The sequence below is a fragment of the Tachyglossus aculeatus genome, chromosome X1 (genome assembly GCF_015852505.1).
Source record: "Tachyglossus aculeatus isolate mTacAcu1 chromosome X1, mTacAcu1.pri, whole genome shotgun sequence".
Lineage (NCBI taxonomy): Eukaryota > Metazoa > Chordata > Mammalia > Monotremata > Tachyglossidae > Tachyglossus > Tachyglossus aculeatus.
In genome coordinates, this window is record NC_052101.1 from 38,687,235 (window position 1) to 38,713,109 (window position 25,875).

Here is a 25,875-nt window from a genome sequence, read left to right on the forward strand (position 1 = left end):
CAATTTGCTTGTATCCACTCCAGCGCTTAGTAGAGTGCCTGGCACACAGTAAGTGCTTAACAAATAGCACACTTGTCATTCATTCATTCATATTTATTGAGCGCTTACTGTGTGCAGAGCACTGTACTAAGCACTTGGGAAGTACAAGTTGGCAACATAGAGAGACGGCCCCTACCCAACAGCGGGCTCACAGTCTAGAAGGGGGAGACAGACAACAAGACAGAACATATTAACAAAATAGAATAAATGTGTAAAAATAAAATAAATAAATTACATAGGATTGGTTGACTGATTGGTTAAATTGTACTTTCCAAGCGCTTAGTACAGTGCTGTGCACACAGTAAGCTCCCAGTTCATTCAGTCGTATTTATTGAGCGCTTACTGTGTGCAGAGCACTGTACTAAGTGCTTGTAAATATGATTGATTGAATGATTGATTGATTGATTGACGTAGAGTTGGATAACTAGTCCCTAGAGGGTGCAATCAATCAATCAATCGTATTTATTGAGCGCTTACTGTGTGCAGAGCACTTTACTAAGCGCTTGGGAAGTACAAGGGTGCAGGTGGACTGTTGTCATCGCTCCAAAGATTCCCAGCACTTTCCTCTCGGCTTTCTTCTCCAGGTCTCCTAGTTGGCACTCTGGATGTAGTTTTGGATTCCAGCGCCCGCGTGGCCCCGTACCGAATCCTCCACCAGACCCAGGACTCCCAAATATACTGGACCGTTGCCTGCGGTGGGTACTACGTAGAAGTTAGACGTGTTTCTTGCCTTTGATTTTTAGCCCGTCCTCTTCTTTCAATTCTCTCCTGGGTAAGCCCCAGTTTGGACTTAGACGCTATCTCCGAGAGAACAGCGTGCCTTATTTTCGAGAGTCCCTCAGGATCCTTCACGCCGGGGCTAATGAGAAGGAAATCAGGGTGAGAGTGAACTCAAGTTCATGTAAAAGCATGACCTAATGCAATAAATAGGGAAATTTAATAGGGAAATAAAAGGCCCGTGACAGCATAAAGCAGTCAGGGCGGGGGCGTTGGAAGGTCCTGTTCTTCTGCAGCGACACGTCTAGAAATTTAGATTGATCTGGCTGGAAATTGTCACGAGAAGAGTTTTGGGGGAAACTCAGAAAGTACAACGTGTTTAGCTTCAGTGTGTTGTCCTTTCTCCTTCCTTTCCGTCCCGGCTTTCACTTCCAGGTCTTCTGGTTGGCCCATTCCAACGGACCTTCAGAATCACCGCGGTGCCAGCCGGCTCTTCCGTGCCCTTTCCCCAAGCCACTGCCGTCTTTCCCGTTAAAACTGAGCAAGCTTTCAGGATTAAACCTGGGAGCCGAGCCTAGATTTGTTTTAAGGGAGCCCCCAGCTTGGGGGGTCCGTCTGCCTGCGCGCCCCCCCGAAGTCCCCAGCTGGGCTGCTGCCTTCTACTCTTTTCTTCACTGAGATGTGAGATGCCTGGCGTTTCTAAGATACCGACGCTTCGACTCACGGTCTCACTCTCTGAGTCATCCGTCTGTTTCCTTGGTCCCCGGCTGCTTGTTTTAAACGTGGATTTGCCCCCGCTTCCTTAAGGTGGGGGAAGATTTTACCATTTCTACGTAGGCTGCGGATAGACCACATCAGGAAGGGAAGCAGCAGTAAGGAACTAACTCGCAAGCCTGCTGTTCCCCCCCCTTTTTTTTTTTGATGGTATTTATTAAGCATTTACTATGTGCCAGGCACTGTACTAAGCACAGTTGACACAAGCTAATCAGGTTGACAACAGTCCGTGTCCCACATGGGGCTCACGGTCTCAGTCCCCATTTTACAGATGCGGTAACTAAGGCAAAAGAGAAGTGAAGTGACTTGCCCAAGGTCACACAGCACACAAGTAGCAGGGTCGGGATTAGAATCTAGGCCCTTTTTCCACACTGTTCTTCTCTTTGTGAGGCTGAGGTTGCTACGACACTGTCACTGCTACGTTTCCGTAACCTCCTGATGTAGTGTACGTTTCCCAAGTTACTTCCTCCTTTAGGTAATAAAATCAAAATAAATTAGTTGGCAGACTTTAGTGACCAGTATCTGCTGAAATCACTTTCCAACCGTGAACTATCTGGTCAGGAGGAAAGGAAGTCTTCCCCAGGGCAACGTCCAGAAGTGTTCAACCCAGGCATCGGGGGACAAATCGAGGGTTGAGCCAGAAGCAGCAGACGTAGTGGACAGAGCCTGGGCTTGGGAGTGAGAAGGACCTGGGTTCTAATCCTGTCTGCTGTGTGACCGTGGGCAAGTCACTTCACCTCTCTGTGCTTCAGTTACCGCATATGAAAATGGGGATTAAGGCGGTGAGCCCCACCCGGGACACGGACCGTGTCCAAACTGATTAGCTTGCATCTACCCCAGCGCTCAGTACAGTGCCTGACACACAGAAGCACTTAAAAATACCATTAAAAAAGTGGGAGCTCCCAGAAGGGAAGTGGCACTGTGCAAATCTTGAGCAGAAAGTCTCCCACACATAAAGCAAATTGTTTAAAGCACTTGCCACCTAGAGAAGCAGCCTGACGTAGTGGAAAGAGCCCGGGCTGGAGAGTCAGAAGTCGCGAGTTCTAATTCCGGCTTAGCTGTGTGACTATGGGCAGGTCACTTAATTTCTCCGTGCCTCAGTTCCCTCATCTGTAAAATGGGGATTAAGACTGTGAGCCCCATGTGGGACAACCTGATAACCTTGTATCTATCCCAGTGCTTAGAATGCCATCATTACATGGCACGTAGTAAGCGCTTAACAAATACCATCATCATCATTATTATTATTATCTTCTACCGGCCAACCTAAGAAACACATCAGTGATTTCATTTCCTCTGATGCTTTGGTGTCCTGGCTGGGTCTAGCAACTTCTAAGCCACTACCCACCACCTGGAGAGATGTGCATTTGTGGGTTCCGTAATAATAATAATAATAATAATAATAATAATAATAATAATAATAATAATGGCATTTATTAAGCGTTTACTATGTGCAAAGCACTGTTCTAAGCGCTGGGGAGATTACAAGGTGATCAGGTTGTCCCATGGGGGGGCTCACAGTCTTAATCCCCATTTTCCAGATGAGGGAACCGAGGCCCAGAGAAGTTAAGTGACTTGCCCAAAGTCACACAGCTGATGATTGGCGAAGCTGGGATTTGAACCCGTGACCTCTGACTCCAAATCCCGGGCTGTTTTCCACTGAGCCACGCTGCTGTAGTTCTTAAACAGGTGAAGGGGATAAATTGAAGGTGTTTGCCACCATGTGGCTTTTTTTTTTTTTTTTTTTGCATCCCCTCCCTGCCATTGAAACTCCAGCACTTGGACCTGGGAGTTGGACCTAGAATTTTTTATGACGTAGGGGGAACAGATAGAGGCTGAGTAGCTCTGGTTTAGGGTTTGAGCCCTACTTTCACAGCCAACTCTTCTGCCTCAGTAAAGGAGAAAGGTGTCGCAATTGAGGTCCCTGTTTTACTTTCCCAGAGTTAGTTTCCATCGTCAGTGTCTGTGGCCTTGAGCTCTCCAGGGGTGTCACACCCTCTTCTTTCAGAATGAATTGATCTGCAGAGAAAATCTCCAACAGTTCCGTGAGAAATAGGAAAGCCAGATGTAAAGAATGCCCCCCTCTGCTGCACTGCAGATTTTGAAGAGTAATGAAACGTGTGGTGGGTTGCCTTATGGGTTTTTTATGGTATTTAAGTACTTACTATGCCCCAGGCACTCTACTGAGTGCTGGGGTAGCTACGAGGTAATCAGATCGGACAGTCCGCGCCTCACATGGGGCTCACAGTCTTAATCCCCATTTTACAGGTGAGGGAACTGAGGCACAGAGAAGTGAAGTGACTTGTCCAAGGTGAAAGAACGGGCAAGTGGCGGAGCCAGGTTCCATTGCACAGTAAACTAGTTAATAATAATAATAATGATGGCATTTGTTAAGCGTTTACTATGTGCAAAGCACATAATAATAATAATAATGATGGTATTTGTTAAGCACTTACTGTGTGCAGAGCACTGTTGTAAGCACTGGGGGGCTACAAGGTGATCAGGTTGTCCCACATGGGGCTCACAGTCTTAATCCCCATTTTACAGATGAGGGAACTGGGGCACAGAGAAGTGAAGTGACTTGCCCAACGTCACCCAGCTGACCTTTGGCAGAGCCGGGATTTGAACCCATGACCCCTGACTCCAAAGCCCGGGCTCTTTCCACTGAGCTACGCTGCTTCTCTAAAGCATGATAAATGACAAAGTGTAGGCCCTTACTCTGAGATGTTAGATCATGCAAAAGGAAAAAAAATGCGCTCAATAAGCGCTCAATAAATACTATTGATGATGATGATGATGTTATATACAGGTGTAATCAATCAGTCGGTGGTATTGAGCACTTACTATGTGCAGAGCACTGTCCTGAGTAGTTGGGAGAGTACAATGCAGCAGAATCGTCAGACACATTCCCTGCCCTTAATGAGCTTTCAGTCTAGAGGTAAACATTGATAATGAGGATTATTTGGGGCATAAAGTCACCAGATTATCTAGAAACTCGGGTACCCAGCCCTGAATAAAAGGGGAAAAAATGTTATTTTATCGTAACTCTGACCTGACAAAGTGAAGAGGACTTGTTAGTCTTTGAAGGATATCAACTTATTTGGGAATATTATGAGAGCTATCGAGGGCATTTGTGGAGAATGGAATAGAGATGAGGTGATTTAAACTGTGTAATTTTTTGAAGAATTTTCTGATCTTATTAATCACATTTGTTTGGTGCTTGAAGTCATGAGGATAAACTCCCACTGATGCATAGACACCCAGTTGCACTATTAGTATAATTAAGCCATTGACGATTTTCCTTGCACTTGGTGAAAAATAGGAATCTTAAGCTTTCCCAACATCTTAAAGTGGTTCCATGACATGAGATTATAATCTTTGTCTCTCCAAACGAATCTCCATTTTCTTTCCTTTTGCGTGATCTACGCTTGACCAAAGATTGGAGTGTGGATGGTTTTCTGACCCTCTCTTTCCTCAAATTTCCTCAGGTTCTTCCCGTAAGGAGATCACAAAACACTGGGAATGGCTGGAGAATAATTTGCTACAGACTCTGTCCATCTTTGAGAATGAGGAAGACATTACTACCTTCGTCAAGGGCAAGATTCATGTAAGAGACACATGCTCCCTTGCAAATATTTGAGGCCTTCGGATCTCTCTGACATCTCTACAGGTTGGGGGTGCTTGCTTGGGCCTTTTGCTAGACTACTATCAGTTTTGTGTGTACAGATTATTATTATTATTGCTACAGATTAACAGACTGGACTCCCACTTTATGGCTAATCTTAACCATTTTTGCATCCAGTACCTTCTTGCCACCTGGCTCAAATGAAAAGAAAGCGATCTGCTGATCATCTTGTCATTTCCATCTTCAGTGTACTGCACTCTTCTGAGCGTTTAGTACAGTTCTCTGCACTCGGAACGAGCACAAGAAATACCACGGAAGGAGTTATTCCTCCTGCTCCAGTGGCTATTATGACAATACGGTCCTTTCTTCGCCTTTCCCCCTTCTTCTTATCTGAGAACTGAGGTCCGCCTAGAGACCTGCTGAGGTTCTCAACTCTCCGTTGCCAGGTTTCCTCCACTACCCTGTTTAGTCATGTAATTGGCCCACCACATAATTTCCTCCCACTTTGGAGTAGGAAATAAAAGGCTATTTTTGTAAGCAGCCGCGGCAGCTCACACGGGCCTAGGTAGAGAAGGAACCGAATGCGCGAAAACCGCAGACCCAAGCTTGAGGCGAGGTGCTTCTTCACTGAAACGTCCCCTGGCTTTGGGGTGGGAAGAATAGAGGGTCGGAAGACGGGAGAGCCGTAGGTAACTACCGGCTCAACTCTCGGAGCATCCACCTGGGGAAGGAAGAGGAGACGGGGAGAGGAGGTTACCATAATTCATCGAACGTCCACTAAGATAAAGCAATAGAAGTATGAGATACTTTTACTCTACTCTTCCTTTTCCCCCTCCTCTTATTTTTTTTTCTCCTGTCCCCCTTACTGCTAGAACTCATTCCCCACATAAGCTCCTCCTCCCCCGGCCCGTGGTTTCGAGCTACAAAGAAAAGGGACATTTATGTGAGTAAATATTGTATCTCAGGCAAAGGTCATGAGACAAGATGATGAAATTCCCCCAAAAACTCCCCACTAAAACGCTCTGCACAAGCGTTGGCTGACAAGCAGAGAGATAAAGCTGGAACAGAGACCCCGTCGAGTTCGGAAGCGACTCGACTGGGAGAGGCTGATGGCAGTTGCCAGGATCTGATACGCTGGCTATTCCACAGTTTGCGGTGAAGAGGAGATGTTGGATGTTGCAGGCGCTGATGAAAGCTCTCCCCCCACCACCCAAAAAGTGTCCAGCCCTGGTGACCTCAGCGTGCTTGACTTTGGCAATTTTTCAATGAGCAGGAAAGCTGATTAGGATCCAACTCCTAATCCACTGTTGAAACATCTGCCTAAATGTCCGTCTCCCCCTCTAGACTGTAGGCTTGTTGTGGGCAGGGAACGTGTCTATTATATTGTTACACTGTATTCTCCCAAGCGCTTAGTACAGTGCTCTGCACACAGTAAGCACTCAGTAAATACAGTTGACTGACTGACAGGTCCTACAGTTGAGCCTTGGCTGCAATTCTGTCAGTCACATTTATTGAGTACCGAATCATCATCATCATCAATTGTATTTATTGAGCGCTTACTATGTGCAGAGTACTGTACTAAGCGCTTGGGAAGTACAAATTGGCAACATATAGAGACAGTCCCTACCCAACAGTGGGCTCACAGTCTAAAAGGGGGAGACAGAGAACAAAACCAAACATACTAACAAAATAAAATAAACAGAATAGATATGTACAAGTAAAATAAATAAATGGAGTAACAAATATGTACAAACATATATACATATATACAGGTGCTGTGGGGAAGGGAAGGAGGTAAGATGGGGGGATGGAGAGGGAGACGAGGGGGAGAGGAAGGAAGGCGCTCAGACCGAATGTGTGCAGAGCACTGTACTAAGCGCTTGGAAGAGTGCAATATAACACAAGTTCCCTGCCCACAAGGAGTGCTTTGCACATAGTAGGCGCTTAATAAATGCCACCATTATTATTAGAAGGGGAGACAGATGTTAATGGAAGTAAATAAATTACAGATATGTAATGAGTGCTGTGGGGCTGAAAATGGGGTGAATAAACAGTGCAAGGGCAACGCAGAAGGGAGTGGAAGAAGCAGCGTGGCTTAGTGGATAGAGCACAGGCCTGGGAGACAGAGGGAGGACCTGGCATTTAGTCCTGGCTCCGCAACTTGTCTGCTGTGTGACCTTTGGCAAGCCTGTTGACTTCTCTGCGCTTCTTACGTCATCTGTACAAAGGAGATTAAGACTGTGAGCCCCATGGGAGATGTAGACCATGTCCAGCTTCAGTCTGTTCACTTCTCTGCGCTTCTTACGTCATCTGTACAATGGAGATTAAGACACCGAGCCCCGTGGGAGAGGTAGACTATGTCCAGCTTAATTATCTTTTATCTGTGCCAGTGCCTGGTATAATAATAATAATAATAATGGTATTAAGCGCTTACTATGTGCAAAGCACTGTTCTAAGCACTGGAGAGGTTACAAGGTGATCAGGTTGTCCCGCGGGGGGCTCACAGTTTTAATCCCCATTTTGCAGGTGAGATAACCGAGGCACAGAGAAGTTGAGTTGCCCAAAGTCACAGAGCCGGGATTTGAACCCACGACCTCTGACTCCAAAGCCCGGGCTCTTTCCACTGAGCCACGCTGCTTCGCGTTTAACAGATACCCTTGAACAAAAGAGGAAATTAGGACATCTCCAGTCCAGGCAGAGGGCAGGAAATGACTGTAGCAGACAGCTTATAAACAGCGGCGGAGCTAGCTCTGCGGGTGCTCTCGGTATCACTCACCTACTCACTTGGAAGAGACGGTTTCCCTTTTGCTAAGATGCAGAACTGATCCACCAGTATCTCCAGCATTCCAGGGAAGTGTCCCTGGCAGGTTTGGGGGCCACAAAATTAGACCGGTCCGCAGGTCGTGAAGGGGGAGTGCTTATGGTGAAGGGACCACAAAATCACGAGGCCTTTTTAATAATAAAGAAAAGCCAGCTGGTTGGACCAGAAAGTTAATAAACTGAAGTGTGGTTTCGACTTCAGCAGTCCTCGCAGAAGAGGTCTGCAAGAGGAGGGAGGGTTTCGAGTTGAGAGCAGGGTTATGTTTGCCATTACCTTGCCCGGGATCCCTAATTCTGGGGGTGTTTTTGTCCGCACCCAACCCGGATGACGGTAAAGCCCAAAGAGAGGTTGCTGTTTGAGGACGGCACCGGGCTGAACTCGAACTCCCAAAGGCGGACTTCCCATTTTGAAGCTGCTCCTCCCGGCCTGAACCAGCAACACAAAGATTTTCTTGTCTCTACCCCAGCGCTTAGTACAGTGACTGACACGTAGTTAGCACTTAAATGCCATTTAAAAAAAAATCCAAACCTTTTTGGACCACTTCAGTTTTTCCTTCCTTAAAGGAAGGAAATTTAAATTTTGCTCAGTGATTTTTTTTTTTTTTGAGGGGGGAGGAGGTGGCAAAGAACTCGGGAGTGTACCTTATTTACTTAGCAACCCAAGTGCTCATCCTACTATCACTTCATGAGCCTCCGGAGATCTGGGAGATGGGAGTTAGAACCCGAATGCTCAAGCCAGGTCCTGAAAAGGTTATAAACAAACTGGAATTCATTCATTCATTCAATCGTATTTATTGAGCGCTTACTGTGTGCAGAGCACTGTACTAAGCGCTTGGGAAGTACAAGTTGGCAACAGAAGTCTATTATGCAGAAAAATGAAGTGAAACACCCAGGCCACTCTTAAAGGGTTTCCTTTATGTTTTGGCCAAATCTTGAAATGAGGACCTCCACCTGTATCTGAGGTTGGACAGGCCAGTTTCAGACCTTTGTTCTTGCTTCCTTCGTCTTATTGTAAATAATCTTAGTGTTTGTTTCCCCTACTAGATTGGAAGGTTCTCGAGGGCAGGAATCATATCTCCCGACTCTATTGAACTCTGCTAAGTGCTTCTTACAGCACTTTGCCCTCAGGAAGCACTCGATAAATACCACTGAGTGATTGATTGATACAGTGTTGTCTCCCAAGTTCCCCTTTGGCCTCCCTTAAATTAAATTTACTCAGTTAAATTTTACTCAGTGATTTTTTTTTTTTGAGGGGGGAGGAGGCGGCAAAGAACTCGGGAGTGTACCTTATTTACTTAGCAACCCGAGTGCTCATCCTGCTAAGACCTCTCACTTCGTGAACCTCCAGAGATCTGAGAGATGGGAGTTGGAGCCCGAATGCCCAAGCCAGATCCTGAAAAGCAGTAGGAAGAATTTCCGCCGAACCCCGGGCCATTTGATAGTACTGCGTGCAGTAAACGCTCAATGAATACGATGGATCGATTGATTGCGTATGAAAGTACTACCGTGCCTTCAAAAAACTTGAGGACGTTTTAGAAATCGAAATTCTCACTGGGAACTGTAGTTGAATCCAGCCAACCCCTAACAGTAATAATAATGGCATTTATTAAGCACTTACTATGTGCAAAGCGCTGTGCTTGATACATAGTGAGTGCCTAACAAATATGATTATCATTATTATTATTAGTATATTAGTATTACTTCTACTCGACCCCATTTGCCGCTCCTCTCCCCTCCCATACATCTTTTAATTCCTCTGGGAAAAATGCTGAAGCACTGAATTCCAGCGTCTTTCCAAGGGCAGGGGTGGGATTGGAGGACGGAAGCTCCTAAACTTCCGGGTTGGAGTGTCACAAGCAGGCCCAGGAATGAGGGCTGAGGCCAAGTGTGGTGCTCGTGGTTGTGGTGGTGTTAGTGGTCCCTTGCTGCGGTGTGGCTGTTGTAAGCCCTTAAAAACCCATCGCACACCCGCTCCCTGTCCAGGGAAGATTGGGCTTCTGGGAAGAGGTCAGTCAGCCAATCGATCAGTGGTAGTTACCGAGCACTTACTGTGAGGAGAACACTGTACTAAGCGCTTGGGGAAGTATAGCACAACAGAGTAGGTAGATGTGATTCCTGCCCACATAGAGCCTACTACAGTCTTACAGAGGAAGACAGATGCCAAGATAGATTAGAGATGAAGAGCTGAACACTCTGTCCAGGGGGGACAGAGAGGGTGGGGGTTATATTCTATTTATTTTATGTATCTATTCTATTTATTTTATTTTGTTAATATATTTGGTTTTGTTCTCTGTCTCCCCCTTCTAGACTGTGAGCCCACTGTTGGGTAGGGACTGTCTCTATATGTTGCCAACTTGTACTTCCCAAGCATTTAGTACAGTGCTCTGCACACAGTAAGCGCTCAATAAATACGATTGATTGATTGATTGATTGAGGTACCTGGGGTTTCACCCTGACAAGCCCCAAAGCCTCCCCCTTTCCTCCATCCCGAGTCCTTTCCTCGGAGCTTATCTGTCTGTTGTGGTGTGCAAAGACAGCCCTCATCCCACCTGCCCCCGTTCACCTCTTGTTCCCCCTTTTAGACTGTGAGCCCACTGTTGGGTAGGGACTGTCTCTCTATGTTGCCAGCTTGTACTTCCCAAGCGCTTAGTACAGTGCTCTGCACACAGTAAGCGCTCAATAAATACGATTGATTGATTGATTCAGGGTATCATCGCCGAAGAGAACAAGAACCTGCAGCCCCAGGGCGACGAGGATCCGGGGAAATTCAAGGAGGCCGAGCTGAAAATGCGCAAACAGTTTGGAATGCCGGAGGTGGAGAAGCTGGTCAATTATTATTCCTGCAGCTACTGGAAAGGGCGAGTGCCCAGACAAGGCTGGCTGTACCTGACTGTCAACCACCTCTGCTTCTACTCCTTCCTGTTGGGGAAGGAAGGTAAGCTGCCGTCGTCCCGCAGCGTTCCTCTGCCCAAAGGAGCCCGGCCCTTAAGGGAAGACGACAGCGTGGCGTGACTCTGAAATCACTCGGGGCGCGTGGGAGCGGGGTCAGACTTGGAGGACTGTGTCGTCGGCTCCCTCCAACCCACGATGTCATGGGTTCCATCCCCTTTGCACCTCGTAGCTGTCTTAATCGCTGCTTTTGTGTCTTCTGCTGTCTAGTAACCCTGGTGGTCCAGTGGGTAGATGTCACTCAGTTGGAGAAGAACGCCACCCTGCTCTTTCCCGAGTGCATCAAAGTCAGCACCAGGGACGTGGAGCTCTACTTCTCCATGTTCCTCAACATCAACGAGACCTTCAAGCTCATGGAGCAGCTGGCCAACATTGCCATGAGGCAGCTGTTGGACAATGAAGGCTTTTTGGAAGACAAGTCCCTTCCCAAACCCATCAAGCCTCTCAAAAACATCTCGGCCCTCAAACGGTGCGTTTGCCCCCGCTCTTCTTGTGACGGGCTGCTCTCCGGGAGGTGGGGGACGCAGGGTATCGGGGTAGAAATCACCTAGCCTGCAGCCCGACCGAATGAACCACGTCTGTGCCTGTCTTAGCCGAGGAGACTTCAGCTGAGCCTCTGGGCAGATTCATCCTGTGCCCCTCCTGCCACCCTGACCGCAGTGTGTAGCCGGTTGAATCTGTTTAAATGAAATGGAAGCTGCTTACGTGAGAGTCCCGTCCAGATATGCAGTTTGGTGTGGGTTTGAGAGTGGGACAGTTGGGACCGACAGCAACAGGGTCTCGTGGAAATAGCCCGGACCTGGCTTCTAATCCCGCCTCCGCTGTGTGACCTCGGGCAAGTCGCTTCACTTTTCCGGTTCCCAGTTCCCTCATCTACAAAATGGGGATTCCGTGCCTGTCCTTCTTCTGCATAGACTGTCAGCTCCACGTCGGACCGGATTATCTTGTATCTACCCCAGGGCTTAGTACAGCGCTTGACACATAGTAAATGCTTAATTAGTACTACAGTTATTGGTAGTATTATCCACAGTCTGTAGTTCAAGAAATCTCAGTTTCTTGTTGTAATAATAATAATTTTGGTATTTGTTAAGCGCCTACTGTGTGCAAAGCCCTGTTCTAAGCTCTGGGGAGGATACAAGGTGGGGCTCACAATCAGTCCCCATTTTACACATGAGGTACCTGAGGCCCAGAGAATAATAGTAGTAATCAATCAATCAATCAATCAATTGTGTTTATTGAGCACTTACTATGTGCAGAGCACTGTACTAAGTGCTTGGGAAGTACAAATTGGCAACACATAGAGACAGTCCCTACCCAACAGTGGGCTCACAGTATAAAAGGGGGAGACAGAGAACAGAACCAAACATACCAACAAAATAAAATAAATAGGATAGAAATGTACAAGTAAAATAAATAAATAAATAAATAGAGTAATAAATATGTACAACCATATATACATTTATACAGGTGCTGTGGGGAAGGGAAGGAGGTAAGATGGGGGGATGGAGAGGGGGACGAGGGGGAGAGGAAGGAAGGGGCTCAGTCTGGGAAGGCCTCCTGGAGGAGGTGAGCTCTCAGCAGGGCCTTGAAGGGAGGAAGAGAGCTAGCTTGGCGGAGGGGCAGAGGGAGGGCAATAATAATAATAATAATGTTGGTATTTGTTAAGCGCTTACTATGTGCAAAGCAGTGTTCTAAGCACTGGGGTAGATACAAGGTAATCAGGTTGTCCCACGAGGGGCTCACAGTCTTCATCCCCATTTTACAGATGAGGGAACTGAGGCCCAGAGAAGTGAAGTGACTTGCCCGGAGCCACACAGCTGGCAAGCAGCGGAGCTGGGATTTGAACCCATGACCTCTGACTCCCAAGCGCAGGCTCTTTCCACTGCTGCTTCTGATATTCCTTGATTAGTACTAGCTTAGGTGCCCCAAATGGAGATAAATTCTGAGAGAGAAAGGGCTGTTGCCGAGCCTCTAGGAGAAGCAGCCTGGCCTAGTGGATAGAATATGAACTGGGAGTCACAGGGACCTGAGTTCTAATCCCAACTCCACCACTTGTCTGCTGTGTGACCTTGGCCATGTCACTTATCTGGGCTTCAGTTCCCTCATCTGTAAAATGAGGATTAAGACTGTGAGCCCCATGTGGAACATGGACGGCATCCAACCTGCTTACCTTGTATCTACCGCAGCGCTTAGAAGAGTGCCTGACACATAGTAAGCGCTCAACATGTATTATTAGAGAAGCAGCGTGGCTCAGTGGAAAGAGCATGGGCTTTGGAGTCAGAGGTCATGGGTTCAAATTCCGACTGCCAATTGTCAGCTGTGTGACTGGGCAAGTCACTTAACTTCTCGGTGCCTCAGTTCCCTCATCTGTAAAATGGGGATTAAGACTGTGAGCCCCACGTGGGACAACCTGATCACCCTTGTATCCCCCCAGCGCTTAGAACAGTGCTTTGCACATAGTAAGCGCTACCATTATTATTATTATTATTAGAGAAGCAACGTGGCTCAGTGGTAAGAGCCCGGGCTTTGGAGTCAGAGGTCATGGGTTCAAATCCTGGCTCCACCAATTGTCAGCTGTGTGACTTTGGGCAAGTCACTTAACTTCTCTGTGCCTCAGTTCCCTCATCTGTAAAATGGGGATTAAGACTGTGAGCCCCACGTGGGGCAACCTGATCACCCTTGGATCCCCCCAACGCTTAGAACAGTGCTTGGCACATAGTAAGCGCTTAACAAATACCATCATTATTATTATTATGTACCATAAAAAGGCTAAAAAATCTAGGCCTGGTGGTCTAGGATTTTAATCCTTTAAGAAGGTGTTTGTTTTAGGCATTGGTCTCTCTTTCAATATCTTGTAATGTAGGATGCTATCGAGATTCCCCTCTCCAAAACATCCAGTAGGGTAATAGAGGAAAAACCAATTTTCTCTCCCCTTTTCCCGGCTCCCTGCTTGCATCCTGAAGCAGCACGGACAGAGCACAGGCCTGGGAATCAGAAGGACCCGGATTCTAATCGCGGCTTCGCCCCACGTCCGTTGGGTGACCTTGGGCAAGTCACTTCACTGTGCCTCAGTTACCTCGTCTCTAAAATGGGGATTAAGACTGTGAGCCCCACATAAGACAGGGACTGCGTCCAACCTGATAACCTTGCATCTATCCCAGCGCTCAGAGCGGTGTTTGACACGTAGTAAGCGCTTAACGAACGCCATCATGATTATTATCATCGTTATCCCGTAGTCCATTTCGGCCTGAAATGTAGATTTCTTTGGTTTGGGCGGTGTGGACGATCTTTCCTCAAAGCCCTTTGAGCACGCTGCCCAGGTCAGCGTTGAATTCACGGATTCATTTCTCCTTCCTACCTCGCCGTCTCTCCGTCGGATCCAGGGACCTGGACGCCCGCGCCAAGAACGAATACTACCGCGCAACCTTCCGGTTGCCGAAAGACGAGCGCCTGGACGGCCACACGGACTGCACCCTGTGGACCCCGTTCAACAAGATGCACATCCCAGGCCAGATGTTCGTCTCCAACAATTACATCTGCTTTGCCAGCAAAGAGGAGGAGGCCTGCCATCTCATAATCCCTCTGAGAGAGGTAAAGAATCCATCAGGGGAAATCCCACCCGACCTCTAGGTACCAGGCCCAAATTGTCGGTTTGGCCATTCAGGTGCTCGCCCGTCCGCTGTGCCACATCCTTAGTTTCCCCCCGTCTCTTAGGTCTCGAGGAATTAGCGTGGCGTAGTGGATAGCTGTTGGGCCTGAGAATCAGAAGGTCATGGGTTCTTATCCCGGCTCCATCGTTTGGCAGCTGAGTGGCCTTGGGCAAGTCACTTCTCTGGGCCTCAATTACCTCATCTGTAAATTGGGGGGGGTGAGACTGTGAGCCCCACAAGGTACGGGTACTGCGTCCAATCCGATTTGCTTGTATTCACCCCAGTGCTTAATACAATGCGTGGCACATCATAAGTGCTTAACAAATACCGCAATTATCATTATTATTACGATTACCTTTGCAATCAAGGTTATAATAATACCTTAATAATTGTTATTATTATTCCGATACCTTTGGGTATCGGAAGGATTTTCTTTTTTTCCTCAATTCAGCCTAATGCTTCCATTCATTTAAGAGTACACCTCTTGGAAGTAGAAGCCAATTCCTGCCCAAAGCCAAAATGTAGGGAAGGACACAGAAGGAGGGAGAACACACTAGAAGTCTTCAGGTGTTTAACAATAATAATAATAATAATGGCATTTGTTAAGCGCTTACTATGTGCAAAGCACTGTTCTAAGCGCTGGGGAGGTTACAGGGTGATCAGGTTGTCCCACGGGGGGCTCACAATCTTAATCCCCATTTTACAGATGAGGTAACTGAGGCCCAGAGAAGTGAAGTGACTTGCCCAAAGTCACACAGCTGACAATTGGCAGATCCAGGGTTTGAACCCACACCCTCTGACTCCAAAGCCTGGGCTCTTTCCATTGAGCCACTCTGCTTCTCTAACCAATAACCGCCGTCTTCCCGAAGACCCAAGGATCCTGGATTCCGCTCCCGACTCGCTCCATCGACTCCAGGCCGTACTTTTCACCCCAGTCTAAGAAGGCTTAGTTATTTATGAAACACTTTTACTATACTAGTAGAAATAGTTTTTATTAAGGATGTACTGTGTGCTAAGCACTGGGAGAAAATACCCAGGAGGGAATTAACGACAGGCTCACAATCTAAACGTTTAAGTGGGGAGAAAGGTTTGGAGGCAGATACATCAGGAATGTTGAAACATTATAAAACCCGACACAAATGAAGAAGGGAAAGAATAGGCTCAAAGTCTCAGCGGGGTTGGAAGAGTCTGAAAGTGCATGGGAGCACCTCCTTCCATAGTCCGGAATACTACGCCAGGAGCAGAGACCTTTTGGCACATATTAAATGCTCAATGCCGTAATTATTGTGTCACCATACCTTATATTGCTTGAGAGTTGTTATAACAAAGGCTGTTGCCAGTCTTTAAGTATCTTGTAAAGAGTTACTGGTGATGAGGGATTTTTCTTCCTGGTATTTGTGAAGCACTTACTATGTGCCAGGCACTGTACTAAGCAGCGGAGTAGATGCAAGCTAATCAGGTTGGGCACAGTCCATTCCCCGGGTAGGGGGAGCGATGGGGGTGGAAATTTTATTTAGACATCTCCCACATCAGCACTTTGGTAAAAATAGGCGGATTTAGAATCCCTTTCATATTGGTGTCATCAAAAGGTAGTGTAGTACAATTTTTATTTTTGCTATATGGGCTCCTCGAGGACAAAACATCATGCCTTCTGCCCTATGGCATGCTCCCAAGTGCCTGGGACATTGTTTTCAAAAGAAACACTGATGAGCATGCTGCTGCCACTGCTACTGATGATGAGCAGTCAGTCAGTCAGTGGTATTGCTTGAAAACTTACTGGGTGCAGGGCACCATGGCTCAGCGGAAAGAGCCCGGGCTTTGGAGTCCGAGGTCATGAGTCCGCTACTTGTCTGCTGTGTGACCTTGGGCAAGTCACTTGACTTCTCTGGGCCTCAGTTCCCTCATCTGGAAAATGGGGATTAAGACTGTGAGCCCCACGTGGGACAACCTGATTATCTTGTATCCCCCCAGCGCTTTGGCGCATAGTAAGCGCTCAACAAGTGCCATCACCATTATTATTATTATTACTAATTGGTTCGGAGAGTACAATACAAGAGTTGGTTGACACGTTCGCTGCACGCCTGCAGCACACAGCTTCTACCTCCGGGCCTTCCTTTATCCCTCCCTCCCCACCAACTGCCCCCTCTTTCCTCTCCCTCCATCCATGGCTCGTGCTCTTTCCCCTAGACCGTACTGCTTCCCTTCTGTTGATTCTGTTTGCGTCCCTTAAGGCGAAGGAAAAGATGAAAGAATTCCGGATGACTCACTTTAAACAGCTCCATATTCCGTTCACGGTCAAGCTGTCAAATCCATATCTCCTGCATATGCCGATACTTTAATCTGTGGCTTTAGCCTTCTGTTACTACTACTTTCGATCGATCGATCAACTGTATTTATTGAGCGTGTACTGGATGCAGAGCACTGTACTAGACACTTGGGAGAGTACAGTGCAGTGGAGTTGGGGGATACATTCCCTGCCCACCAGGAGCTAACAGTGTAGGGGGATAAGCACACGCTAAAATAGAGATTTTGTACATAAGCGGTTTGGGGCTGAGGGTGGGGTGAATATTAAGGGCTTCAAAGATACTGATCCAATTGCATAAGAGAGACACAGAAGTGAGTGACGAGTGGAAATCATTCATTCATATTAATTGAGCACTTACTGTAAGCAAAGCACTGTACTAAGTGCTTGGGAGATTACGCTATAAATAGACACATTCCCTGCCCACAGTGATGGTCGTGTACTTTTCTTTTCAGGTCACAATTGTCGAAAAAGCTGACAGTTCCAGTGTTTTGCCCAGTCCCCTGTCTATTAGCACCAAAAATAAAATGACTTTCCTGTTCGCCAACCTAAAGGACCGCGATTTCTTGGTGCAGAGAATTTCGGATTTCTTACAGAAGACATCGTCTAAAAAACTCAGCAGGAGCATGAAGGAGAGGAAGGCAAGCGCCACCGACCCGTTGAGTGAGGTGAGCCTCTAAATCCCACAGAAAAATGTCCAGCATTGAGGTTTCCAGCATTCCCAGGCCTCAAAGTGCAAGCTAGCATTTCAGCAAACACCTCTCTTCACGTCGTCCTCTGACTTCGCTAAGGAATTCCGTCTTTAATTCCTGGAGAAGCTGGGTCGGCTCCACCACGTAGTTTGGCTACTAGATGGTGAGGTAATTTTGTAAGAGATCTTTTCCACAAGGTTGTAAAAAAATAAAAATTAGTTGTGGTATTTAAGGGCTTACTATGTGCCAAGCACTTTTCTAAGCGCTGGCGCGGTTACAAGATAATCGATTTGGACACCGTCCCTGTCCCACATTGGGCTCACAGTCTAAATGCCCATTTTACAGATGATGTAACTGAGTCCCAGAGAAGTGAAGTGATTTGTCCAAGGTCACACAGCGGGCGTGTGGTAGAGCTGGGATTAGAACCCACGTCCTCGGACTCCCAGTGTGCTCTTTACACTGGGCCGTCCTGCTTCCTGTTATCATTCCCAGTTCTCTTTTTCCCATTTTACTTGACACGGGTGAAGCTTTTCAAGAGAGGATCCTGTTATCATTCCCACTTCTCTTTTTCCCATTTTACTGGACACGATTGAAGCTTTTCAAGAGGGGATCCTTCTTAGAACCCCACCTAGCCAGGGTGGGATGGTCCTCCTCACGTAGGAGGCATGGCAGAGTCATTTTGGAGACAGAAGAGTGAGTAGAGTTAGTGCTGATCCATTTGCGGGACTAAGAACAGCCTCAAGGAGGAGGAGGAAATTGTGTTTGTTGAGGGGAGAATATAGAGAAGCAGCGTGACTCAGTGGAAAGAGCCCGGGCTTTGGAGTCAGAGGTCATGGGTTCAAATCCCGGCTCCGCTGCTTGTCAGCTGTGTGACTTTGGGCAAATCACTTCACTTCCCTGGGCCTCAGTTTACCTCATCTGTAAAATGGGGATTAAGACTGTGAGCTCCCCATGGGACAACCTGAGCACCTTGTAACCTCCCCAGCGCTTAAAACAGTGCTTTGCACATAGTAAGCGCTTAATAAACGCCATCATCATTATTATTATTATCTGCCAGCAAGCAGAAGAGGGAGAGAAACCCATCTTCCTTAAAGTGCCTTTGATACTGACGAGGAACACTGGCGATAAAGCACTTGCTGTTCCCTATGGTATTTATTAAACTCCTACTCTGTGCCAAGCACTGTCTTAAGGAGTACAAGTTAATCAGGTTGGACGCAATCCATGTCCCACGTGGGGCTCACATCCTTAATCCCCATTTTACAGATGGGGGAATGGAGGCACAGAGGTGTTAACTGAATTGCCCAAGGCCACAGAGCAAGCAAGTAGTGGGCCTGTGACGCCCAGGCCCTGGCTCTTTCCCCTAGGCCATGCTCCGTACTTCCCAAGCGCTTAGTACAGTACTCTTCACACAGTAAGCGCTCAATAAATATGATTGATTGATTGATTATCTGGGGATAAGCTTATCATCAAGGGGAGTAGGATCCCAGGCGGTTTATTAAAGCCGAATAGCAACTGAAGGAATTGGGTGAGGAAAGCAGACTTCTAATGGTGGTTTTTGTTGTTGTTTGTTTTGTTCTATTTTATGGTATTTTTAAGCGTTTATTCTGTGCCAGGCACTCTTCTAAACGCTGGGGTAGATGCAAGATCATCAGGTTGGACACTGTCCGTGTCCCACATGGGGCTCACAGTCTTAATCCCCATTTTACAGATGAGGTAGCTGAGACTCAGAGAAGTGAAATGACTTGCCCAGCATCCCACAGCAGACAAGTGATGGAGTCGGAATTAGAACCCAGATCCTTCTGTCTCCCAGGCCCATGCTCTATCGTTCATCCGGAGAAGCAGCGTGGCTCGGTGGAAAGAGCCCGGGCTTTGGAGTCAGAGGTCATGGGTTCAAATACCGGCTCCACCAATTGTCAGCTGTGTGACTTTGGGCAAGTCACTTCACTTCTCTGGACCTCAGTTCCCTCATCTGTAAAATGGGGATAAAGACTGTGAGCCCGCCATGGGACAACCTGATCACCTTGTAACCTCCCCTGCGCTTAGAACAGTTCTTTGCACATAGTAAGCGCTTAATAAATGCCGTCATCATTATTATTATTACTCATTCATTCAATCGTATTTTTTATGCACTTACTGTGTGCAGAGCACTGTACTAAATGCTTGGGAGAGGACATTGAACAATGAACAGTCACATCGCTTAGTACAGTGCTCTGCACACAGTAAGCGCTCAATAAATACGATTGATGATCCCCTGCCCACAACGAGCTTACAGTCTAGAGTGGGGGAGATAGGCATCAGTATAAATAAACAAAATGACAGATCTGTACCTAAGTGCTGTGGGGCTGGGAGGGGGGAAGAGCAAAGGGAGCACGTCGGAGCAACACAGAAGGGAGTGGGAGATGAGGAAAAGTGGGACTTAGTCTGGGAAGGCCTCTTGGAGGAGATGGGCCTTCGAAAAGGCTTTGAAGCAGGGGAGAGTCATTGGTAGATTTGCCTGTATATATGTATTTACATATTTATTACTCTATTTATTTTACTTGTACATATCTATTCTGTTTATTTTATTTTGTTAGTATGTTTGGTTTTGTTCTCTGTCTCCCCCTTTTAGACTGTGAGCCCGCTGTTGGGTAGGGACCGTCTCTATATGTTGCCAACTTGTACTTCCCAAGCGCTTAGTACAGTGCTCTGCACACAGTAAGCGCTCAATAAATACGATTGATGATGATGATTTGAGGAGGGAAGGCGTTCCAGAAAGAAGCAGGATGTGGGCTGGGGGTCAGCGGCGAGACAGGCGAGATGGAGGCACAGTGAGAAGGTTAGCGCTAGAAGAGTGAAGCGTGCAGACTGGGTTGGAGGCAGAGAGAAACAAGGTGAGGTAGAGCAGTGCTTTGCACATAGTAAGCAGTTAATAAATGCCATTATATAAAAGGGGGCAAGGTGGTGGAGTGCTCAGCCATGCCGCTTCTCAATATTTTTAAGTTTTACACAATACTAGGTCCTTGACCCTTTATCAAGTGAATGCACCCCGAAATCTTCACGCCCCAAGCACCGTCAGCAGTGTTGGGTCACGAGGAAAAAAGGGAGAGAAGCTTGACGCTACAAGCCCTTTGGAAAAGTAAAGAGCCTTCCATGTTTAGGGAAGATAAGGCATTCTGTTAGCGTTCAGGTGCGGCAAAACGTTCACTCGGCTTTCTCTTTTTCCCAGATTGCATCTGGTTCTCAGGAGTCTCGCGAGCAGCCCGCCAGCCGTTCTCTTCCCACCAGTCCGTCCTCAGTCCCAAGCAACCCCATGCTGAACTTCTGCCGGGAGGAGGCACCAACCGCCTCCCAGGGTCTACTCAAACTCTTTCGGAGAAACTCACCCACCGAGTGTCTTGGCCCGAAAGGGGTAAGATCAGAGCCCTCCTGAAGTCCCACTGCCTCCGTCAAGCCCTCCCCACAGCTAAGGCACATCTCCAAGAGGTCTTCCCTGACTAACCCCCCTTTTCCTCTTATTATTAATAATAATAATAATAATAATAATAATCAATCAATCGTATTGAGCGCTGACTGTGCGCAGAGTACTGTACTAAGCGCTTGGGAAGTACAAGAGACGGTCCCTACCCAACAGTGGGCTCACATTCTAGAAGGGGGAGACAGAGAACAAAACATATTAACAAAATGAAATAAATAGAATAGATATGTACAAGTAAAGTAAATAAATAGAGTAATAAATACGTACAAACATATATACATATATACAGGTGCTGTGGGGAAGGGAAGGAGGTAAGGCGGGGGGGTGGAGGGGGAGGAGGGGTGCTTACTATGTGCAAAGCACTGTTCTAAGCGCTGGGGAGGAAGTCTCTCGCTCCATCCCTTCTCCCCTCCTTAACTTCCATCTTCAACCACTCACTCTCCACTGGTTCCTTCCCCTCTGCCTTCAAACATACCCACGTCTCTTCCATCCTAAAAAAACCCTCTCTTGACCCCACCTCACCTTCTAGTTATCGCCCCATCTCCCTCCTCCCATTCTTTTCCAAACTCCTTGAACGAGTCGTCTACACACGCTGCCTCGAATTCCTCAACACCAACTCTCTCCTCGACCCCCTCCGGTCTGGCTTCCGTCCCCTACATTCCACGGAAACTGCCCTCTCAAAGGTCACCAATGACCTCCTGCTTGCCAAATCCAACAGCTCTTACTCGATCCTAATCCTCCTTGACCTCTCAGCTGCCTTCGACACTGTGGACCATCCTCTTCTCCTCAACGCACTATCTGACCTTGGCTTCACAGACTCCGTCCTCTCCTGGTTCTCCTCTTATCTCTCCGGTCGTTCATTCTCAGTCTCTTTTGCAGGCTCCTCCTCCCCCTCCCATCCCCTTACTCTGGGGGTTCCCCAAGGTTCAGTGCTTGGTCCCCTTCTGTTCTCGATCTACACTCACTCCCTTGGTGACCTCATTCACTCCCACGGCTTCAACTATCATCTCTACGCTGATGACACCCACATCTACATCTCTGCCCCTGCTCTCTCCCCCTCTCTCCAGGCTCACATCTCCTCCTGCCTTCAGGACATCTCCATCTGGATGTCTGCCCGCCACCTAAAACTCAACATGTCCAAGACTGAACTCCTTGTCTTCCCTCCCAAACCCTGCCCTCTCCCTGACTTTCCCATCTCTGTGGACGGCACTACCATCCTTCCCGTCTCACAAGCCCGCAACCTTGGTGTCATCCTCGACTCCGCTCTCTCATTCACCCCTCACATCCAAGCTGTCACCAAAACCTGCCGGTCTCAGCTCCACAACATTGCCAAGCTCCGCCCTTTCCTCTCCATCCAAACTGCTACCCTGCTCATTCAAGCTCTCGTCCTATCCCATCTGGACTACTGTATCAGCCTTCTCTCTGATCTCCCATCCTCGTGTCTCTCCCCACTTCAATCCATACTCCATGCTGCTGCCCGGATTGTCTTTGTGCAGAAACGCTCTGGGCATGTTACTCCCCTCCTCAAAAATCTCCAGTGGCTACCAATCAATCTGTGCATCAGGCAGAAACTCCTCACCCTTGGCTATAAGGCTGTCCATCACCTTGCCCCCTCCTACCTCACCTCCCTTCTCTCCTTCTCCAGCCCAGCCCACACTCTCCGCTCCTCTGCCGCTAATCTCCTCACTGTGCCTCGTTCTCGCCTGTCCCGCCATCGACCCCCGGCCCACGTCATCCCCCGGGCCCGGAATGCCCTCCCTCTGCACATCCGCCAAGCTAGCTCTCTTCCTCCCTTCAAGACCCTACTGAGAGCTCACCTCCTCCAGGAGGCCTTCCCAGACTGAGCCCCTTCCTTTCTCTCCCCCTTGCCCCCCTCTCCATCCCCCTATCTTACCTCCTTCCCTTCCCCACAGCACCTGTATATATGTATATATGTTTGTACATATTTATTACTCTATTTATTTATTTATTTTACTTGTACTTATCTATTCTATTTATTTTATTTTGTTAGTATGTTTGGTTTTGTTTTCTGTCTCCCCCTTTTAGACTGTGAGCCCACTGTTGGGTAGGGACTGTCTCTATATGTTGCCAACTTGTACTTCCCAAGCGCTTAGTACAGTGCTCTGCACACAGTAAGCACTCAATAAATACGATTGATTGATTGATTGAACCCCCATTTTCAGATGAGGAAATCGAGGCACAGAAAAGTCAAGTGACTCACCCTAGAGTCACAGCAGGCTGGTGGCGGGGCTGGAATTAGATCCCAGGTGTTCTGACTACTGCGCCCGTGCTCTTCCCTTCTCTTTATTCTGTTTGTCCCTTAAGGCTAAGGAAAAGATGAAAGAAGAGTCATGGAATATCCACTTCTTTGAGTACGGCCGCGGGATGTGCATGTATCGGACAGCCAAGACCCGGGAATTGGTGTTAAAGGGCATTCCAGAGACCCTGCGTGGAGAGCTGTGGCTCCTGTTCTCAGGTGAGGAGGTGGTGAATTAGAAGTCCCTTGAGGACTGGGACTTCTAGTTATCACGAAAGTTCCCCAGGCACCTGGCTTGGGAAGAGTGGGACGGGTGAGAGAAAGCGAGAGAGAGAGAAAGACACCCCCACCCCCATCCCTTCCCCTTCAATAAATACCTTCACTCCCCGACTTGGGATCTTAGACAGTCACACACAGTTTTCGATAAATCCTGTCACTCCCTTTGGACTCTGATTCCAGCTGACTTAGCGGCTTCAGGTAACATGACTCACACGAGGCTCAGCTGCAGAGCCAAAGCCATTCTCTCTAATTCTGTTTGCTCTGTCGACTTTGACACCTGTCTCCATGTTTTGTTTTGTTGTCTGTCTCCCCCTTCTAGACAGTGAGCCCGTTGTTGGGTAGGGACTGCTTTTATCTGTTGCCAACTTGTACTTCCCAAGTGCTCTGCACACAGTGAGCACTCAGTAAATGCGATTGAATGGATGAATGAATCCAGGGTTTGACTGATTGATTGTGGTATTTGTTAAGCCCTTACTATGTTCTAAACACCCTTCTAAACTCTGGGAAAAGTACAAGTTAATGAGGTAGGACACAATCCCTGTCTCACATGGGGCTCCCAGTCTAAGTAGGAGGGAGAACAGGCGTCTCCATTGGCAGATGAGGTAACCGAAGCCCAGAGAAGTGAAGTGACTTGCCCAGGGTCACACAGCGGATGAGTGGCTGGGCGGGGAACAGAACCCATGACCTTCTGACTCAGGCCCGTGCTATTCACTGTGCCAGGCTGCTTCGTGCATTGACCTTCGGGTTCTGGAATATCCCCCACCCAAGCCCACCCTCCCCCTGGACCCCGGAATTTGACTACAAGCCCCTCAGTCTCCTCAGCCTCCTGAGACTTGGCCCATCCTCCGAGGGCGAACCGGCCCGTGCCCCGCGTGCTCTCGTTGCAGGAGCCTGGAACGAGATGGTGACTCACCCAGGCTACTACGGCGAGCTGGTGGAGCGGTCCATGGGGAAATACAACCTGGCCACGGAAGAGATCGAGCGGGACCTCCACCGCTCCATGCCAGAGCACCCGGCGTTCCAGAACGAGATGGGGATCGCAGCCCTCCGCAGGGTGCTGACGGCTTACGCTTTCCGAAACCCCACCATTGGATACTGCCAGGTAAAACGGACAGTTCAGGACGCACCCCCCTCCTTAGCGTGGCTGGCATCTGGACCTGTGAACTCCACAGGTTCCACCTTTTTTTCATGGTATTTGTTAATAGGTTCAATAATTGTGGTAATTGCCAAGCACTCGCTCTGTGCCAGAACACTGGACTGAGCGCTTGGGTGGATACCAAAATCATCAGATTGGACACAGGCTGTGTCCCACATAGGGCTCACAGTCTTAATCCCCATTTTACTGATGAGAGAACTGAGGCACAGAGAAGTGAAGTAGTAGTAATAATAAGAATGATGGTATTTGTTAAGCGCTTACTATGTGTCAAGCACTGGGGTAGATACAGGCTAATCAGGTTGGACACAGTCCCTGTTCTGTTGCTACCACGCCACTATTTTTTTTTTATTAAGCGCTATGTGCAAAGCACTGTTCTTAGCGCTGGGGAGGTTACAAGGTGATCAGGTTGTCCCACATGGGGCTCACAGTCTTAATCCCCAGTCTATAGTTGAGCAAACTGAGGCACAGAGAATCGAAGTGACTCACCCAAGGTCACACAGCAGATTAGAAAAGCAGCATGGCTCAGTGGAAAGAGCACGGGCTTTGGAGTTAGAGGTCATGGTTTCAAATCCCGGCTCCGCCAATTGTCAGCTGTGTGACTTTGGGCAAGTCGCTTCACTTATCTGGGCCTCGGTGACCTCATCTGTAAAATGGGGATTAAGACTGTGAGCCCCCCGTGGGACAACCTGATCACCTTGTAACCTCCCCAGCGCTAAGAACAGTGCTTTGCACTTAATAAGCGCTTAATAAATGCCATCAAAAAAAAAGTGGTGTGGTAGCAACAGAATAGGTCTGGCTCCAAGCTCTGCGGAGTGCACCAGTTTTCCCCTTCGACTACTTACGTACAGCTTTAAATCATCATCATCATCATCATCATCAGTCGTATTAAATCTTGTGTGTTGGAATGGGTGAAGTTTGGTGGTCCACGTTCGTACCTGGTGAGACCTCATGTCAGATGACAAGACTCCCTCTTCCTTCTATGTCATCTGTGTACGTTTGGTAGTCACCTCACCCTCTGCCCCACATCACTTGTGTAATGATAACGATGGTATTTGTTAAGTGTTTTCTCTGTGCCAAGCACTGTTCTAAGCGCTGGGGTAGATTCAGAGTAATGAGGTTGTCCCACATGGGGCTCACAGTCTTTCATCCCCATTTTACCGA

At 47.9% G+C, this 25,875-nt stretch overlaps 1 protein-coding gene across 2 annotated transcripts in view; it reads left to right on the top strand.

Moving 5' to 3' along the window:
- Positions 1-25,875, top strand: part of TBC1D9B (TBC1 domain family member 9B) — a 52,952-nt gene that overhangs the window by 6,909 nt on the left and 20,168 nt on the right. For both annotated transcript variants that reach the window (XM_038772011.1, XM_038772012.1), the window contains exons 2-10: positions 624-734; positions 5,019-5,137; positions 10,682-10,910; positions 11,135-11,393; positions 14,308-14,515; positions 17,332-17,544; positions 20,774-20,956; positions 23,348-23,498; positions 24,446-24,660. In XM_038772011.1, coding sequence (XP_038627939.1) covers positions 624-734; positions 5,019-5,137; positions 10,682-10,910; positions 11,135-11,393; positions 14,308-14,515; positions 17,332-17,544; positions 20,774-20,956; positions 23,348-23,498; positions 24,446-24,660 — 1,688 coding nt within the window. The remainder of the gene's footprint in view (positions 1-623; positions 735-5,018; positions 5,138-10,681; positions 10,911-11,134; positions 11,394-14,307; positions 14,516-17,331; positions 17,545-20,773; positions 20,957-23,347; positions 23,499-24,445; positions 24,661-25,875) is intronic.